Here is a 19,709-nt window from a genome sequence, read left to right as displayed (position 1 = left end):
CATATTTTCAGCGATTTGCGGCGGCATCATTCAACTTTTCAGATAGATAACTCATTTTGTTTGTGCTTTCAAACATTGGCAGATTTTAATAACTCATTCTGGTCAAACCATGTTGCAAGTTGCAACTCGAGGGAATATTATCTCTACAGGTACAGGCACCTAGAATTAACCCATTGGCTGTTTTTGAGTCAGGGAAAAACACCCAATATTGTGATTATTTTGGGAATAATAAACAACACTTTCAAATAACTATGAAATTTGATAATGAATTCTACTAGAACACACATTATTTACATAAACAAAAGATTTTGTAAAAACCAACAGTATGATGTCAAAAGACTATATCTGCCGTTGTCACTATTATACTGGAGAGAAAAGCTCTGAAAATTGGGCAAGGAATTATTATGTATAGATAATTATTAGTATGTATTTTATATAAAAATAAGCATTATCGGCATTTCAATATAACCATTATTCTATTTATAATAATTCTAAGCAATGCTTTTATACTCCTGTAAAACAGTTTCAATGGCAGATATAGCTTTTTGCCATTACAGTACTGAAATTAGTTAATTACGTTGTTATGAACCCACAGAATCAATGCAGTGGACAGTTTCTATGAATACTCCGATTATAGCCAATGGGTTATTTTATCTTAGTAAATATAACCTTAAAACATGCTTCACAGGGGAGCCTATCAAATGAAAGGGATTTCTGAGATCGACAACAGACACGTGTCTGCAGTTGAATTAAGGATCACAATATAAAGACAGAATAGCTTGCCGATAACATTATCATTAATTTGATCATCAATGATGACCAATGGCTGTAGCAACAGAGACCATGCGAAATGATAATTATCATTAATTTTGATCATCAAACAGAGACCACACGACATGTTGATGATATTATCAATGATGACCAATGGTTGTGACGACAGAGTCCACATGACAATTTGATGATAATTATCATTAATTTGATCATCGATCAACCAGAGGCAATGAAATGTCGCAAGTAATGTCGATATAATTATCTTTAATTTGTCCATCAATGCTTATGGTATTTTCAGTGACTTTTTCATCAATAATGATGAATGGCATTGGCAACAGAGACCAAACATGATTTCATTCAATTTGTCCATCATTGATCAACGACTTTGGCAACAGAGACAACATGACATGTTAATGATGTTATCATTAATTTGCCCATCAATGTTGATGGCTTTCTATTTAGATCAAGTTGATGATATTGTCATTAATGTGACCACCAATGTTAACAGAATTATCACTAAATGGGTCATAAATGAAGACCAACCGCTGTACTAGCTACACGCTACCAGGATGACGGCAAATACGAACCTTCCGGAAGGTTAATCTAGCGATGGCGTCAGGCCCCGCGAAGTGTAGCGGGTAGTGCGGCGGGGGCGGGGACGGGGTGCGGTGTGAGCTCTACAGGGATTTGGTGATGTTGTGGAACAGGCGCTTGCCCCACCAGGACTCCAGGTCGAATGGCTTGAAGTCTCGCAGCACCGGGCTGGGGGCGGAGTCCTTGTAAAACAAGGCATTGGGCGGAGTGGTAATAGAGTACACTGAAAATGAATAAAATAAATTAAAACTCACAGTACGTAATATTATATAGGGGTGTCCGGGGGTAAAGTGCAGACTTCGGTAGGTGATTCTATATGATAGTACAAGTAAAAGAGATTGAATACTTTTTTCGAAATTTCAACATCGTAAGGAAGTTTTCAGGTATAAAAGTTTTTGTATCGAGAAAATAATCAAATTTTGAAAAAGTTATTTATATTTTTTACTTCTACCAATGTAGAATGTAGAATCACCTCCCAAAGTTGGTGCACTTTACCCCCTGACATCCTCTATATACAATTCATATATGTAATTCACATAAAAATGCCTTCTATGTAGATTTGAATGAAAACCAAAGTCGCAACTGACTTCGTACCTTTTGGTTCTACCCCATTTAGCGTGTGTTCTGTCTTTCTTACACTCGCTGAAATTGTATATCGTCATCCCATTTAATCAAAATGATATGAAGCAGAGTTCTGCATTTGAAATTTAAACATAAAATGATTAGACTTTTTTGCATTTCTCATTTTCTTCTTTATTCTAAGTGATTAAGCATTTTCAGCATATTTTAAATCAGGGAGAAGATTGCACAATCATTGCATTGCATGGCAGTCAGTATAATATATTAGAAAATTTTTATTTTCTTTGATAGTTTCAACAATAAAATAAATTTAAACAAAGAGTTCTGTTGTACAATGCAAGTTGACTGTTATAAAGATGTTTTGTGGTGTCAATCTTTTCAATGGTGACCGGATAAATCATCAAAATGATAATTCATCACATCTTTAAAAAATTATATAAAGTCATGGAAAGTGATGAAACAAAAACTTATTTAACTAGGTTAAGTAGGTTAGGTTTAAATTTTTTTTTCTTCATAATTTTCAATGACTTAGGACGGGTTGTTTCGGAGAATCTGAACAATTCATCAAATTTCAACTTTCATTTTCAAGTTCTGTGAAAGATTTTTTCAAGTTCTGTTTTTATTTCAGTTTTGTCAAGTAACTAGCCTACAATGATATAAAAACATAACTTGAATAAGTCTTTCAGAGAACCCGAAAATGAACGTTGAAACTTGATGAATTGTTCAGATTCTCCGAAACAACCCGTCCTTAATATCACTTTTTAAATGTGTGTTGAATAGTCACTGTGTTGAGTTATCATGGAACCCTTTTCAACGTGTTCCTGACAGGATTACACTTTCTTTGAAAATGAACACATAGATATGTTGTTACTCATTCCATGGGATAAGAAGAAATGTTAGAAGGGAACACTCACCCTGCTCCTCATCAGAAGGTGTGGTGGGCTCGCTGTCGGTCTCTGCTACCTGATTCCAAGCTAGAACCAAATTTATAAAACTTTTTAATATTTGCATCTACCATAATAAAAACAATGCTTTTCTGCATTCCACTAGGACAAGGATCTAGTGGTTTGCGACTCTTCATGCATCAACTGCAATTAATTTCACCGTTATATATATATATAACGGTGAAATTAATTGCAGTTGATGCAATCTTATACGTTAACCATATTATATTGTATGGATTGTCAATAGTCCAGATCTCGGAATGTATCGTAGGTCGATCCAGTGTGTTTCTACCTTCGCTGTTTTTGCAAAATAAATACATAACTGTTATATGCTTGTCAGCTGATCAGACTGACAAACGACATTTAATGGGGACCGCATATCATGCCTGATACTTGTGATTTTATTAATGTATTATTTTTTTTCTTATTCTAATTATATATGTATAATTTCAAAAAATCGAATGTATTGCATTGCACTACCCCTGCATACATTCTGGAATAAATTCTTATTATTATTATAAAGACTCAACATGCTCGTACAATGCATTGCTGGTTGTGAACCTTTCGAACTCCGTTGACACCGCCACGGCGACATTGAAAACATTCTAATAACTCCGATGGCGGCGCAGCGGCGACATAAAAAAATCGGTAAACATACATTTTATTGTTTAAAAAATAAAAGGGTTCTTTTACAGGTAGATTTCTGTTGTATTCAGTTGTATACAGTACCCACTGAGGATAGGTTGTGCTTTTTGCTCTGTTTTTCATTAATAACAATAACTACAAATTCCTATTATTTGAATAATTTTTACTGCGCAGTAAATATGGAGGAGAATTTTGAATTCACTGGTAGTGAAGTTGAATTGGTTTTCGAAGTGCAAAGTGACTTTTCTAATGAAATTGATGTTTCGATAGATAGTAATAATGATATTATAAGTTTAAGCAGTGAGAGTGATTTCATAGGACATAGTTGAAAAATATTGCGTGTTTCGGACATCAGTAGCAGTTCATTTCAGACATAGATCATCTACAGGTGGAGGATTGGGTAGATATGACTGCAGATATAAGCTTCGATCTCAGAACCTATTCAATTCTTTTTTACACTCGAGCTTGCCAATGAAATTGTTAAAGAATCCAACCTTTACGCCAGAACAAAATTGCAATCAAAAGAATTATGTACCTCCAAATTCCATTTGGCAGAATTGGCGTGATATTGAAGTAGATGATTTTCGGCATTCATTGGAGGCATTATGAATACGGGAACGATGACTCTAGCAAATATTCAAGAATATTGGACTACCAGACGCAACATGTTCACTGATAGATACTATACTAGCATTCCACTAGCATACCAACTATAGGAATCAAAATGTCATCTAACAGGAACAATAGAAATGGGATATCAAATGAAATCAAAAGGCCAAAATTTACACCACGAAAAGTTATTGCGGTCGAAAAAAGCAGAAAAATCCTCTTTGCGTGGACAAAAGTGTCGTAACAATGCTGAGTACCTCTGCAAACGCAGGATCCACATCCGTTAGAAGGATGGCAAAGGGTGGTAGCGTCATCCTTAATGATAAACCAAACGTTATCATCGATTATACTAAATCCATGGGTAGGGTTGATCATGCTGATCAGTATGCATCGTCGTATTGCTTCTTAAGAAAATTGCTAAAACTCTTTTTTTGGGGGATGGAGATATGTTCTATTAACTCATACATTCTATATAAATTTATTAAAAAGAATAACGAATTTAGTCATTTGAAATTTATCAAAATACTAGTGGATCAATTAGTGGGTGAGTACAAAAAGCCTCAAAGTAAAACATCTACATCCATTCCACCAGAGACCGGGCTCAATGGAAAACTTCATATTTTAAGAGGAACTGTGTGGTCTGCTCACAAAGAAAAGGCAGTAAAAGGTGGCAGACGGGAAACCAGTGAGTTCCGTGAAACATGTCCTAACAAGCCACGTATGCATTTGGACGACTGCTTTCTAAAATACCACACATAAAAAAATTAGAATATGAAATTTTTTCTTTTACTAACAATCTTATATGATAATAAACATATATTTCTACATAACTACATCATTTTATTTACTGCCTTACCAAAATATATATTTTTCTAGTTTTCTAAAAATATCGTAATTTTTCCTCGTATTTTTACATTACGCTCGATACATTATAAGAATAAATTTAGACGTAACTTCTACGTGTGAAAATTGTGTGTACGTAATTTTGAAATCATTTCCAATATACTACAATAAGTTTCTAAAGAGACAAGAATTCTTTGAAAGTAATTGGCAAACAAAACAGTAAAGATGCTAATTTATTGCAATGAAATTTTAAAATTCTTTGCTAAAGTGTATTATTTATTCACGATGGTACGCATCATTCTTGGCCTAAATGCGGTTAAATAAATCATATGGATAAACGCACATTAAATCGTGTGGAGAGATGTTCAATCTTATTGTGCGTTGATCAAGTCAATTGTTCTCCAACTTTCTGATCAATTAAAAAATTACATACATGAATTAATAAAACTAAAGAAAATAATTGAGGAAATTATTTTTCATTATACACAGTTCTATAAACTGCAAACAAGCCTCCTGTGCGGAGTTATTCATTTGTAGTTACGGAATCATGAAATTTGCACAGGTGTTTCTGTCTGAAATTTCATTTTCAACTTGTTTCAACTCGCAATGTAATTTCCATCACGAGCTATGGAGTTTTTAAGAAACCACATTGTCTGTTCCATATTTTTTCCAAAGATTATTCAAGTCTCGGATGAGGCCAGTAAATCTAGTGATAGGTAAAGCAGAGAGAACGAGGTGCTCACACAATCACCTCTCGAAGTCCTTGTTTTTTACCACCAAACATTGACCCAAAAATTCCTTTTTTGCTTCTCAGAATTTTCTCTCCTTAAAAACGCCATCCACACAGCAAAGACGACATGTCTTGAGGAAAATTATTTTCCTCAGGGCCTCCTGTATTGAGTTAATGTAAAAAAAAAACACTAGGAAAATCATTGATATATAATAACAACAGATTACCTAATACCTAATTTTAATCTAAAAATATCACCTCCTAAGAGTAATTTCATAATATAATTTCCCATTGAATTCCGATGCCTCGCTTCGAAAGCCTAAACATAAATTCAATGCAAGTTTCCTACAAAATAAAACAGAGCACAAAGTTATAGCTAAAATCATAACTTTATCGGCCAATGAAAGGCTTAGCATCACAAGACAGAGATGAACTTAACAACACAACGTGGTGTAAACTTACTGTACAAGCTTCTAAAATCTACGCGTAACCAGCGAAGGTTGTTCATTTTGTGGCAAAAGTGTTGTCAAATTTGTTGTATGATGTAGTTGTTATGCTAGAAAGAAATGTAAGATTTTTTATCAATTGTCATTGTAATTAAAGCATGGGTTTATATTTTTTAAATATTCATATAGTTGATTAAATTGTTAATGATAAATAAAGTCGGCTAGAGTCCCTACCTAAAATATTGTTAACTGCCTCAAATTCGTGCTTGAAAAATGATCTTCATAAAGCTTTTTTTTTTTTTTTTTTTTTTTTTATTTAGTTACTATATTACATTTTTTTAAACATTTTTATAAGAATTATATATATTTATATGATTAATTGATATAGATTTTTATAGTCCTCCTCACTAGGAGATCCTGTGCTGAGGGGGACTAGGTTTTGAATAATTTTTCAGCGACTTCTATGGTTCGACTTCATGTTTTGGGTAAGGGTTTCCAGAAACTTCTACGACGATGTTTTAAATATGCTAGTAAGTTCTTTTTCCGGTAATTCCTTAAGCCAAGATTTAATGTTCTTAATGCAGTTGTTTTTTGTTTTGATTTGTTTGATACTAAGTGGGAGTTTGTTATATACCTTTACTGCTAAAAATTCAGAGCTTCTTTGTCCAAAGGTAGAGTTACACTTTGGTATAGTTAGTATCTCTGTTTGTTTGGCTCTGGTATTATGAGTATGTGAGGTGTTTTCCTGAGAATTATTTTTGAGGTGTTGTACCAAAATGTTTTTGGCATAGATTTTCTGTATGCTTGGAAGGTCAAATTGTTTAAAAATTTCTGTTGTTGATGTCCTTATGGGAACCTTTAGTATGGTCTTTATGATGCAATTCTGAGTTACCTTCAGCTGTTTTATATGTTTTGATACTGCTGAGCCCCATCCTATTATTCCATATTCCAATTTGGAGTGGCATAAAGCATAGTAAACTCTCTTTAAATCCGTAGCTGACAAAATGTTCCGTAATTTTTTGAAGAAGTAGATGAGTTTAGTTAACTTTTTTGAAGTACGATCAATGTGTGAATCCCAGTGTAGTTTATCGTCAATTTCAATACCAAGATATTTTATGCTTTTGGTTTGAGTTATAATCGAGCAGGAACATTGAGGAAATTTTTTTTGACATTCATGTAGTTTGAGTATATGCTCATTCATTGGTTGTCCTCTTTTGTTTTTGGAGAAAATTAAATATTTGGTTTTATTCACATTTAATGTAAGGGAGTTTGCTTTAAGCCAGTTTTGAAGAACAGTTAGGCCATGTTCAGCCTCCTTATATGTGCTTGTCCAATCTTGTTCATGGAATAAAATTACAGTGTCATCTGCAAAGCTCATTATGTTTCCTTTGATGGGAAGATTCATAAGGTCATTTATGTAAATTAGAAATAGTATAGGTCCTAATACGCTTCCCTGGGGGACACCGTACTTAATTGGTAGAGTTTTGCTCCTTCTTTTACCAATTTGTACAAATTGTTCTCTTCCCGTTAAGTAACTTCTAAGTAGGTTTAGGGTTGTTTCGGTTATTCCATTTTTTTTTAGTTTTAAATACAGTATTTCGTGGTCAATGGTATCGAAAGCTTTTTGAAGATCAATGAAAACTGCTAGGCATTTTTTGCCTTCATCCAATTTTCTAATAATTGTATTTGTTACATTAGCTATAGCGTCACCAGTACCCAGGTTTTCCCTAAAACCATACTGCGTAGATGATAATATTTTATTAGAATCCAAAAATGTAAGCATTTGTTTTTTTATAACTTTTTCTAATATTTTTGATAGTGTAGTTAAAATACTAATTGGTCGATAGTTTGATACATCATTTTTGGGACCGTTTTTATATATTGGAATGATCGTAGCAATTTTAAGACAAGCAGGAAAAATACCATTTGATATTGACAGATTTATAAGATACGTCAGTGGGTGGATTAACTCATTTTGTAGATATTTAATTGATTTGCTTGATATCAGTTCATTTCCCGATGAAGTATTTATATTTAGGGAGGCTATAATATTTCTTATTTCATCACTTGTTATCTTGACAATATTGAGGCTGTTTTCTTGATTTACATCGTCAATCCTCACTGTATTTTCGATAGTACTAATTGAATTTTGTTTAATTTTATTTGCTAAGTTTGAGCCTATATTGCAAAAATAGTTGTTTATAAAGTCAAGAAGTTTGTCCGGGTGTTCTGTAAAAGATGTGGGAATCTCATCAATGTTTAATTCCTTAATGCTATTGTCATTATGTGAGGCTTTAGCATTAGTTATTTCATTTATGATCTGCCAGAGTTTACGTGAATCATTATGACATTCATCAATCTTGTTTTTATAGAATGTTTCTTTAGCATAACGTATTACATTTTTACATGTATTACGATATCTTTTGTAGAATCGAAGTGTTAGGATATCATAAGGGTTGTTTTTGACTTTTTTGTGCAGTTCATCTCTTTTTCTGATTGAGTTTATAATATTCTGACTAATCCAAGGTTTAATGTGTAAATTTTTATGAGATAACTTTTTTTCTATGGTTTTGGTGTTTGATAGGATAATGTTCTGTAAAACTTCTATAAAATAACTCCAAGCAGTATCAGTATCATCTTTTTCCAGAAGGCTTGTCCAGTCATTCACTGTTAACTCGCATTTGACGTTTTCCCAATTTGTTTCAGATTTCGTTAGGAGTGATTTCTTTTTTTGGTTTACATATGTATTTTTTTTTGTAATTGATAGAATTATTGTATAATGGTCTGTCAGTGTGGTAGTACAAATAATGGCTTGAGTTTTTCTATTAGTTTTACAAAAGATATGATCAATGCAAGTTTTGCTTTCATTATATACACGTGTTGGTTCATCAATTAGGCTTTTAAATCCATGGTATGCTAGTGTTTGCATATAATCAAATTTTTTTGGATGGCCATTTTCAAGAATATCAATATTTATATCACCGATGATAAATACATCTTTAGTTCTTTTTAGTAGACTTAGTTGATTAGATAAGGAGTTGAGGAATGGTTCTAGATTTTGTGTAGAAGGAGATCTATAAATTGCGAGTATTGTTGTGTCATTACCGATTGATATACTTAGACAGTTTGCATTATTGATACAGATCTCTCTGACATCAGCTTCTATATCTTCTTTAATATATACGATGACACCATCATTTTTTGTGTTGTTCATTATTGTAGAGTAAGGGACATAATTCCCAATTTGTAGGGGGTAGTATTTATCAGTTAGCCAACATTCAGTAAGAATAATAATATCCCATTTTAAATTTAAGCTTTTCATCAATATTTGTAGTTCATCAAAGTTTTTATTGATACTTCTAATATTCTGGTGCATTATGTTAAAATTATTGTTTATGGATGATATGTTTGGTATGTTTGTTGTTAGTGCGTTATTCATTTTCTCAATTTAAATTATTAAGTGGATTAAGTAATGTTGTTCATATTATTCACTAAATTATTTTCACCATATCATCAAGGTGCTTAATGTAGATAATTTTATCATCTTGTTTTATATGTTCTATTCTATTCTATTCTATTCTATGTTCTATTCTATTGAACTTGCTGGAAGACTCACAGACCAACAAAGGGTAAAAGCAATGCTTCTTCCGATCTTTTGAAAGCAAAATAATGCACTTTCTTTTTTTAAACCGATATTATTGGTTGTTAAACCGGTCTGAATTTCGAGGTTCACACGTTCTGTCTAGATATAATCGGGAAAATCAATTATTTTAAAATAAATTGTTTGTTTGTTTCAAGGATAATCTTAAACTTAAATAATGAAGCAAATTATTTAAAATACACATTATATCATGAGTTAGGCAGTAGTTTTAAGAAGCACATGGCAGTGACGAGCAGTGATGAGAATTAACTGGCGGGCTGCCAACGCAAGGCCAAGGTGTTGGGACTTTGGACAAATGAACAGATTCTAATGTTACTCCAAATAGAAAACCTCTCTTCTAATGACCAACAGACTATTGAACATTTACAATGCACCGGTTATAGGGATTATTTAACAGTTTCGAGAAGATTTCAGACCATCATGTGATTTAGGCTAACTCACCATCGCGTCAATTCCGCAAGGGTAGGCAGAGAGGACGGACCGCCAAAAAAACTTGTTGGCACACACTCCTTGCCTCATTCACATTCATACCGTACAAGTTACCACAATAATACCATTATTCTGGCTCTTGACATGGCCCGACTAAAGCATTTGGTTCACTTGTGCCATGTCTTCCTCGGGGTTTAATAATACATAAATATATAACACTACATATTTATTTAACACTTTTACTCCTATTGACGAGATTACATGCACTGCTTTTGTTATTTTGTATACCGTAACTGGTTAATTATGTATTAAAAAATACCATTTTTTCTCGTATCATCTATTTTCCCAATGAATTTCATTTTTGATTAACCCTATGCATAGCCAAACTACACTTGCCACTTTTCTCTTCTCCTATATTGCACTTTAGATAAACATTAATTCAGTTTTGCTTAGTTTGGACTTGCTTTGTTACAAGGAACTGGAACTGAATTCATCTTATTATTTTGTATTGTTCTTCACCCCATCAAGGGGGTAGATTAGATTCAGTCCCGGCATAAACCGAGGAGGTGACTCCCAAATAGGCTGCTGCATAATTGCGCCTGCACTTCCCTTACCACCACGGGTGGACCTGAGGATCGCCTGAGTGGGAAGGGAGCCCTTTCGCCCTGCCTCTTGTGACTTGATGATCACTTATATCCCTATGGTCTTAGGGTTGTTTCCTCCTCAATCCCAATTTGTACATCCTTGCGGTTGGTCCGATCGCTCCGCTTATTCTCGGCAGGGCTGCCAGACAACTGCAACTTAGCTGCTTTAGTCAAATAACAATCTCATATTAATATTTCTCTTGAAATTCATGTAACTTTTTTCTCTCATCATAATATTTTTTTCCAGCAACACCAATTGGCAGAGATGAGATGTAATCTAGTTATATAACTAACAACATGTACGCACTCGCATACTGCCTACTCACACTGTATGCCTGGACATTGGGGGCCTAGTCATTTTAATAAAAAGTAGCCTCCTTTATAAATAAAAAATTAGTCTTAATGTGTACAGTGAAGGGGAAACCAACTGTTTCATTAGAACGCCGTGGGAAAGTGGTGGGCAACCTCCAAAAAGTACTTATTTAGTGGAACAAAGCTATAAACTTTTATAATCACAATTTTACAATCAAATAGCACTACGATTGAACAGTTTTGAAAATAGAAATACTCAAACATAAATAATTTCTTTTAGGTAGCATCGAATCTTTTATATGGGTCATAAAATACATGTGAATAATACCACATAAAAGTTCCAACCGCCCAGAGCCAGTAGGAATATGGCATCCCCAATCGGGGTAGGTCATAAGGCTGAAGGATGTGGGGAAGGATATGAGAAAAAAGAGAAAGTGGGAAAGCACCTGGCTATTCAGATCTAGTCACCAAATATGGTTAAAGCCACTTCAAGCAATGATTCTAAATGGTGATCGTTTACCAGAGTATCTACCACTTAAGGTATTTTTGGGCTCAGAATGAGCCCAGAGTACAAATTAAATGAAATTTTGCACAAATTCTGGTGCCAAAGAATGATTATTTGAATACAACTGATATGAAAAAATCATTGAATATAGAAGTAATAAAAATAAAAAATAAAATTTTATTGCACAATGGATTAATCGTCCATTTACATTATTATTTATTTTAACATTCAACATTTCGGAAGACAGATATAAAAAAGAAGTTTTATAAGGTTATTTAAAGAGTAATTAAATATATCTACCATTTCTCTTGCCATGCTAGAACATCTGTTCTGCCGTGTGGTAACTTGAACAAGTCGTGGGGATGACTACTATGTTTAACAGGTAGCATATAATTGCCTATTGCATAGCATAGAAATGTTCCAGCTCGAATCGTGAAATTGGCATACCTATCAATAATTGTGCCATACATAAAACTACGTTCACAGCAAAATATATTTGAAAAATTTCAACCACAGATGACAGTGCAAGGCCTATGGTGACAGTCGTTAGCGCTCTCTCTATTGCACAATTCGACCATTACAGTTTGTGCGATCGTCGCTTGGCATATTGATCATTATGGTGATAAAAGTTTTATTTTGGCATTATGTTATTTGTTAATAAGTTGTAACATGTTTGGAATTAAAAAAAAATCAAATTTTATGGAAATCTTTGCGAGTAAAATGATGGTGTTATTCTTTTACATGTATTGTACTAAAAACTTATGAATGGATTGGTTAAAATACGTAAAACGTGTCGTCTATTAATTGAAATACCTTATTACACATAAATTTATTTGACTTTCAATGCGTATATGCTCACTACAGTCAAATGAAATGTTTAACAGCCCTTTGACAGTCTCAGATCTCACTTTTCAACATAACTGTTTTTCCGCATAAGGGCTAACTATACTATCTTCCACAGTTCAATTATCCTTGGTTTCAACATATTCTCACAGCGGGTAACGACTTCCCAATCCCATAACTGCTGTTTGGCAAACTGACAACTATTCCAATCACGAGACTGTCTTCTTTCCACCGGCTCATAACGTAATAGGAAATTGATTATAAAACCGTCCGTTGTGCATTGCTGTCATTGATTCAAACTGGCACTTTAGAATAAACCACTATGTGACATTGAATCTTCAATTTACCACACCGTATACTATGCAATTCTGAGTGTAGGTCTGTTATGTAACTACTCAATCATCACATTGTTTCCCCCAGGGAGGATGGAACGCCAAACTTGTCTATCCTGGCACACAATCTTTGCTTCATGCATAAGGTTATCAGATTTTTTTGACCTTAAAACAGGACATTGATGGAGATGTGGGGAGAACCCCCCAAATTCATCGGAACCAGCTCTAGTCGTTGGATCCAAGATACCCACTGAAGAGATAAAACGGTGGAAGTGTGTTATGTGACTAAAGTAAGGTCAATCGGATAAGGACTCGGCTAGAAGTATTAGCACCCAATTTTTGCAAAGCTCTCTGCAGGACGTGTCAGATAGGAAAAATACCTAAGTAAACACCCTCAATGAACAGGGAGTTTCACTTCAATAAACGCCCTAACCAAGTTTGTCCTATAAATATAGAGCCAGATTCAATGTCAAGTCAGTTAAACAACTACCTCTGAAGAAACAACAGTTTAGCAGAAAAACCAAAACCAAGTCTCCAGGTGAAATTTTTAACAGTGTTTTATTTAGTAGTAAATTCAGTTGCTTCCCAGTTTAAAATCAGTTTTGCCTAGTAGTAAATGAATGCGTCAATTCAGATTGAGAATTAAATTCTTCTCTGCAATTGACTTAGATTCACCTCGCTCCCCATCTAAGTACCTAAAATTGACTGCGTGACAGTTGTGTCTGGGCCCCCTATCGTGATTTCAGTATTTGTACAAACGCCGCCACTCGTCTCGTACAATACCAATCCTCAAAATATTGATATGGAAATATATAAAACTAGTCAGTGCGGTTTAAAGCATATGAATTCATCTAGGATTTCATCGTTTATCCCACATTTTTAGGTTCTATAAATTTGGCACATTATGACAAGCGATCGAACAATACATTTTTGTAAACTTGGCATAGTATGCCAAAAATCGCTTGAGTGGATAAGCGATTATTCCTAGGTCAAATAATGACTAACTGGGATAATTGACATCAACCCTTTAGGTGTGTTATGAAGATATATCAGCATGACACTAATTTATGCCCCTTGAGTGGGACTTGCCAATGTGTAAGCTGGGTCATAGACCGGTACGAAACATGGTCATCCCATGGGAAAACATGTTTCTGTAACCTGCTCATTCGACATATTGGCAATTACTTTTATTTATTTAGAATATTTTTGTCCGAGCATAATGGGAAACAGTTTTGGTACAACAAATAATACAATTTACTTTATTTTTCCATGGATTATTAATAAGACTTCATGAAACTATGAAAAAAAAAAATAAAAGCACATAAAAAGTTAAATCTTTTTAGGCACACTTTTCGCTGTTGGCCGAGTTCTGCTAAATTGCCACAGTAGAGCTCTGTACACTAGGATTATTATTCATGCTTTAAAATAACAATACAGATATAAAAATCTCTGGATGCAAAACTTCAAAGTCCGTTAATCAATTTAACTAACTAACAGCTGTGTATTTGCGGGTATGCCAAATCATCTGAGATTATTCAAAAACTTTATTAAAAGAACATGTTAAAAGTTATATGCTTTGAATTCTAGAGACATCAATAATTAAATGAATACTACACATCATAGACATCCTAATTGATACACTTGCTCTAACATGAAATGTGTAGTATTAAATGAATACTACACATCATAGACATCCTAATTGATGCACTTGCTCTAACATGAAATGTGTAGTATTAAATGAATACTACACATCATAGACATCCTAATTGATGCACTTGCTCTAACATGAAATGTGTAGTATTAAATGAATACTACACATCATAGACATCCTAATTGATGTACTTGCTCTAACATGAAATGTGTAGTATTAAATGAATACTACACATCATAGACATCCTAATTGATACACTTGCTCTAACATGAAATGTGTAGTATTAAATGAATACTACACATCATAGACATCCTAATTGATACACTTGCTCTAACATGAAATGTGTAGTATTAAATGAATACTACACATCATAGACATCCTAATTGATGCACTTGCTCTAACATGAAATGTGTAGTATTAAATGAATACTACACATCATAGACATCCTAATTGATGCACTTGCTCTAACATGAAATGTGTAGTATTAAATGAATACTACACATCATAGACATCCTAATTGATACACTTGCTCTAACATGAAATGTGTAGTATTAAATGAATACTACACATCATAGACATCCTAATTGATACACTTGCTCTAACATGAAATGTGTAGTATTAAATGAATACTACACATCATAGACATCCTAATTGATGCACTTGCTCTAACATGAAATGTGTAGTATTAAATGAATACTACACATCATAGACATCCTAATTGATGCACTTGCTCTAACATGAAATGTGTAGTATTAAATGAATACTACACATCATAGACATCCTAATTGATGCACTTGCTCCAACATGAAATGTGTAGTATTAAATGAATACTACACATCATAGACATCCTAATTGATACACTTGCTCTAACATGAAATCTCTTTCTATTACATGAGAGATGGTCGGTTTAGATGAGAGAGGTGTATAGGCCAAACGTTTATTTTAAAGATACATATTCGTATAGTGCTTTATAATAATATGTTGTTTATTGCATAACTTAGAAGTTTTTATTATTATACATGTCACATAGCATGTGATACACTTCAGGCCGCTGGCCGCCCAGAAAAGTCTCACAGTGAACTGGGCTGTAAACCGTTATTTTACTTTTGGTCTTTACTTTTCTGCGCGGTGGTCCTGAATTCGCGCGGGGCACGTCAACAAATAGCGACGGAATACCGTACCGGGCGGGAAAAGCAAATATTCTAACTTAAAATATTAATATAAATATGAAATCTTAATCAATTTTCTTTTTTTTTTAATAACATCAATTCTAATAGACGGTTAACATTGGTAAAAAAATTACTGGAATTCCTTGTTGAAGAATTAAAATTTTTTCCATACAAAATGCTTAAGCGACGTGGTTTTCACAGTTCGAATGACGTCACACCCACACTCCGCCTCTTACCGCTCGGATTCCGCTCGTTTTGGCGGGCTTAATAAAATTTAAACTTTGAGAATTAATTTAATTATGAAAACAAACTTTAAAAAAAATACCAGTATTTAAGTTTGAATGCGAACATTGATAAAAAAAAATAAAAAAAATGGACTCAACTTCCTTATTGGGATTTGAACTTAAGTTTTTCACGCAGCCAGCAATTTGTGTGACATTATAAAAAGGACTAGTAATTCATAAGCAGATTTTATTTTCAAGAACTAAATAGTGATTCTTACAATGCGAGTTACCTGTATACTGTCAATATTCATTTTTTAACAAATCACAAAAGGGAGACCGTCATGCTGCCTCCCCACTCTGCACAACTTGATTTGTTTCCCTTTCCTTGATTGGTTGGTCTATCAATTGAATGTCTACGGTATACATTGAATAATGCTAATTACTGGTATGTTGTAATCCCTGACAATACCTGATAAGGCCTGTCAGATAAATTATAGTAAGCCACTTTCAGATATCGGCTAATTTCATGCAAGCAACAGTGAAACCACTCTGCATCATGTTCATTTTACGAGTTCTGCATATAGTCAAAACTGACACACTGAAAAATAATTCCTCAAAAATTATAAGAATTCCTCGAAAAAAAAAACCAATATAATTAAAAATACAATAACGGATTGTACATGTGCTCCGATTCTGCTTTTCATTGAATTAAAGATCACAAAATAAAATAACCATTTCTTCGCTTTTGGGAACACCTAATATGGTCTCACAGAAATTGTTGTACCTCCCTTACTGTTGTGGTGAGAAATATGATCTAAACTGTGTTAGAAAGAGAAAAACCACGCTTTATATTCAAATCTAGAAGTTAACCACAGAAGAATTAAATGTGCACCTTTATGAAACCAAAGTTGCCGAATGCATTTTAAAAATAAATTGTAAATGTTTTATTAATTATTTTTCTACGAAATGACAAAAATTGAGGTGACGATAACGTTTGTAATACATTCGTATAATAAAATGCGTGTGTTTTATGTAGTTTTGCATTATCAGTAACTTTAGTTACAAAAAACGTAAGGTGAAATTCAAAATTTTAATATAACGAAAATTATATTTTTATTTATAATAATAAAATTTGAATGCGTATTTGATCACCTTTCAAAAGCAGTTTGGTAGTTTTCGGATACATTCAGAAATATTCCATTTATCTGGATTTTATTGCAAAGCGGAAATAATACTCCGACCTTCTGTCAAATTATGGCAGCGGCCTGAATAGTTAATATTAATAGACTTAGGCAAAGGTCAGAAGTAAAAAATGGCAATACTTTTATATTCACTATTACTATTTTGAATAAAATACATAACCATGCAACAAATTTTCAAGTGCAGAAAGAAGCTTATTTCGTCCAGCCATTTGAGACACAATACACAATAGCAACCAAATCCGATACTATACAGAATGACTAATGGTAATTTTAGGATTAAAATTAATTTGTTAAAAATTAAAAAGTTCTGATTAAAGGTATTGTTCCGTCACGCCGATTTGCTTTTGACAGGCCGTGTGCTGACCAATAGTAAGGTCAGATTTTGAACTGTACAGTTTGAAATCACACACGTCAACTATAATCACGGAGTCCCGTGAGCCGTACAATCGCATCGAAACGTTCGTCTTGTAAAAACCAATGTGTGTACTATAGCCGGTTATTTATCGGAATAATCCCTTAAACATATTTTATCGCAATTATCGCAATCCAATGCAACATAACGAGTGCTACCGTACAACGATTACCGTTCCAGTGCTGACAGATGATTCTCGAGATGCAGATTTCGTTCGCCACCCGGTAAGCTGACTGTGAATTAACCTTACAAATTGTGTTATCGCATTCGCCTGTCATAAGCCATAGGCGTTATCCATGCTTTATCTGTGTGGAATAGCCCTTTAAAATATGGCTATCCCAACCCTTGTTCGTTCCTCGAACATGTATATTATTAAATTTAAATCGGAAAATATTGTTTACAAATATCAGGTAGCTTGTATAATGTCAAAAAATTGTTAGCAAAATAATTCTTTTTATAACATAAAATACTTAATATAACATAAAAGAAAAATCTCCCATCCGTTTGTGGGAAAATGGCAACGAACTTCCAAAAAGATTGTATCATACGAATGTAAATAAATAACAGTACTATAACCATGTGAACCAAATATTATGTAAACATAACGCAAGTGAATATTATTTATTCAGTTATCATAAACCATTCGATCTTGGGAAAGATAATGTTAGAGTGACCCATTATTTAGCAAAACACATTTTTCTGATAGCGTTCCTTATCATAGAATGTAAATATATTGTAAATTTGCATGTTGTTTTTGAGAACATTGATGGACGCGAGTTTTTCACTAAATTGTTCATTTATTTAACTCTATATATAATTCACGGTTGTAGGTGGACTTATTGCATTATTTCTTTCAACTAACAGATACAGATTTACAGCGAGAATAAAATGATGGGACATTTATTTATTAATATTTTAATTTAGAATTCACAGCCAAGTGAATTAAATCAATTCTTATATCCATTAAGCTGGTGCCTTGTAGGTACAACATACTAAAAGTTAATGGCCGCCAGTACTATTCTATATTTTGAGGAACTGTATGGCTTGGGCTGTAAAAATAGAAAGTATGTAACATATTAGGAGCTGACCAAATATGGCGTTTGCTGTTGGGAAGGATTAAATCTCAACATCAACAGAAGAACTGCGAGTTATCACGCAGTCAGAATTTAAAACCTTTCACTACTGTGATATATGGTAATTGGCAGCAAAAGTTTTAAATACAACATTATATTATATATTTCTAAATACAGTAACTGAGGAAGAATCCTAAAAATTTAAAATTACAGAGGTAGAACTAACAAGGTTAAAATAACTATGTATGTTTAAAATTATTGATAGCATAATATTTTACGCTACAAATTTCGGAAAAGTTTTTAGGAAGTTTAGAATCGAGAAAGAAAATATTTTTAGGTTATGTTATAAAACTGAAAAATTAAATTCAAATTACTCACTTTCATTGATATATCTGATGATTTCTTCGTGTTGCGGACTAATTGAATCTTGGTGTATTCTTTGGTGCATTGATTTTTTGCCATTGCAGTGAAAAACGGGTCTCGAAATACTGGAATAATAACAACAATGAAAACAACTTTTTATAAATAAAAAGTTTAAAGAATAAATGTTAAAGTATTATGAACGATGAAATAAACTATCTTAATTACGAATTAATCCAATGGTTTCGTATTTATTAGATTAGAATTTAAAAAAATAAATACATATATTTTATACTAAAATGAAAGGTAAATAATATTCCCGCAAGAATGTAAAACATGACGAAATATTTTAACACAATAATAGTGTGTAGATAGGATATGAAGAATGTTAAATCAACTTACGTTTCCAAATCATTATTATTCGATTCTGTTGGTTTTCTAGTAAGATCTCTGAGAGTTTCCAATCTTTCTAGGTTTTGCGAAATACCTGTAACGAAAAGCCGTGTTATTACAACTTCGTAGAATTAATTAAAAGTCTCACTAAAAAATGGCGTAATATAGACGTACCTCTCCTTGTTTTGGCAACGATTTTACTGGGTCCTTTAGAAACTGTATACATTTTTATAAATTTATACCGGAATCAAAAATTGTGTAAGAAGGGCGCATGGACAAAAGGGCACTAATCGATGATGTTGCCAGATCCCGAAGAGCTTCTCCCCACTTTTGTTTGG

At 33.2% G+C, this 19,709-nt stretch overlaps 1 protein-coding gene across 1 annotated transcript; it reads right to left on the bottom strand.

The window, feature by feature from the left end:
• Positions 1-1,136: 1,136 nt before the first annotated feature.
• LOC149422119 (MAPK regulated corepressor interacting protein 2) lies at positions 1,137-19,674 on the bottom strand. Its single transcript, XM_089633610.1, has 5 exons — positions 19,546-19,674; positions 19,381-19,465; positions 18,997-19,106; positions 2,859-2,918; positions 1,137-1,588 (listed from the first exon to the last, which is right to left on the bottom strand). The coding sequence occupies exons 1-5, from the start codon at positions 19,595-19,597 to the stop codon at positions 1,449-1,451; spliced, it is 447 nt and encodes a 148-aa protein (XP_089489736.1). The 5' UTR covers positions 19,598-19,674; the 3' UTR covers positions 1,137-1,448.
• Positions 19,675-19,709: the final 35 nt, after the last annotated feature.

The sequence above is a fragment of the Hesperophylax consimilis genome, chromosome 7 (genome assembly GCF_061612785.1).
Source record: "Hesperophylax consimilis isolate HC1 chromosome 7, BYU_Hcon_1.0, whole genome shotgun sequence".
Taxonomy (NCBI): Eukaryota; Metazoa; Arthropoda; class Insecta; order Trichoptera; family Limnephilidae; genus Hesperophylax; species Hesperophylax consimilis.
This window is presented reverse-complemented; position numbering and strand designations above follow the sequence as displayed.

What these genes read in the sequence shown, in the direction of transcription:
- LOC149422119 (XM_089633610.1), bottom strand. Translation starts at nt 19,597, where the DNA reads ATGTATACAGTTTCTAAAGGACCCAGTAAAATCGTTGCCAAAACAAGG. An exon ending in AATAATAATGATTTGGAAAC is followed by an intron (nt 19,107 to 19,380) that starts GTAAGTTGATTT and finishes TTATTATTCCAG; the next exon opens with TATTTCGAGACCCGTTTTTC. An exon ending in CATCAGATATATCAATGAAA is followed by an intron (nt 2,919 to 18,996) that starts GTGAGTAATTTG and finishes ATTTGGTTCTAG; the next exon opens with CTTGGAATCAGGTAGCAGAG.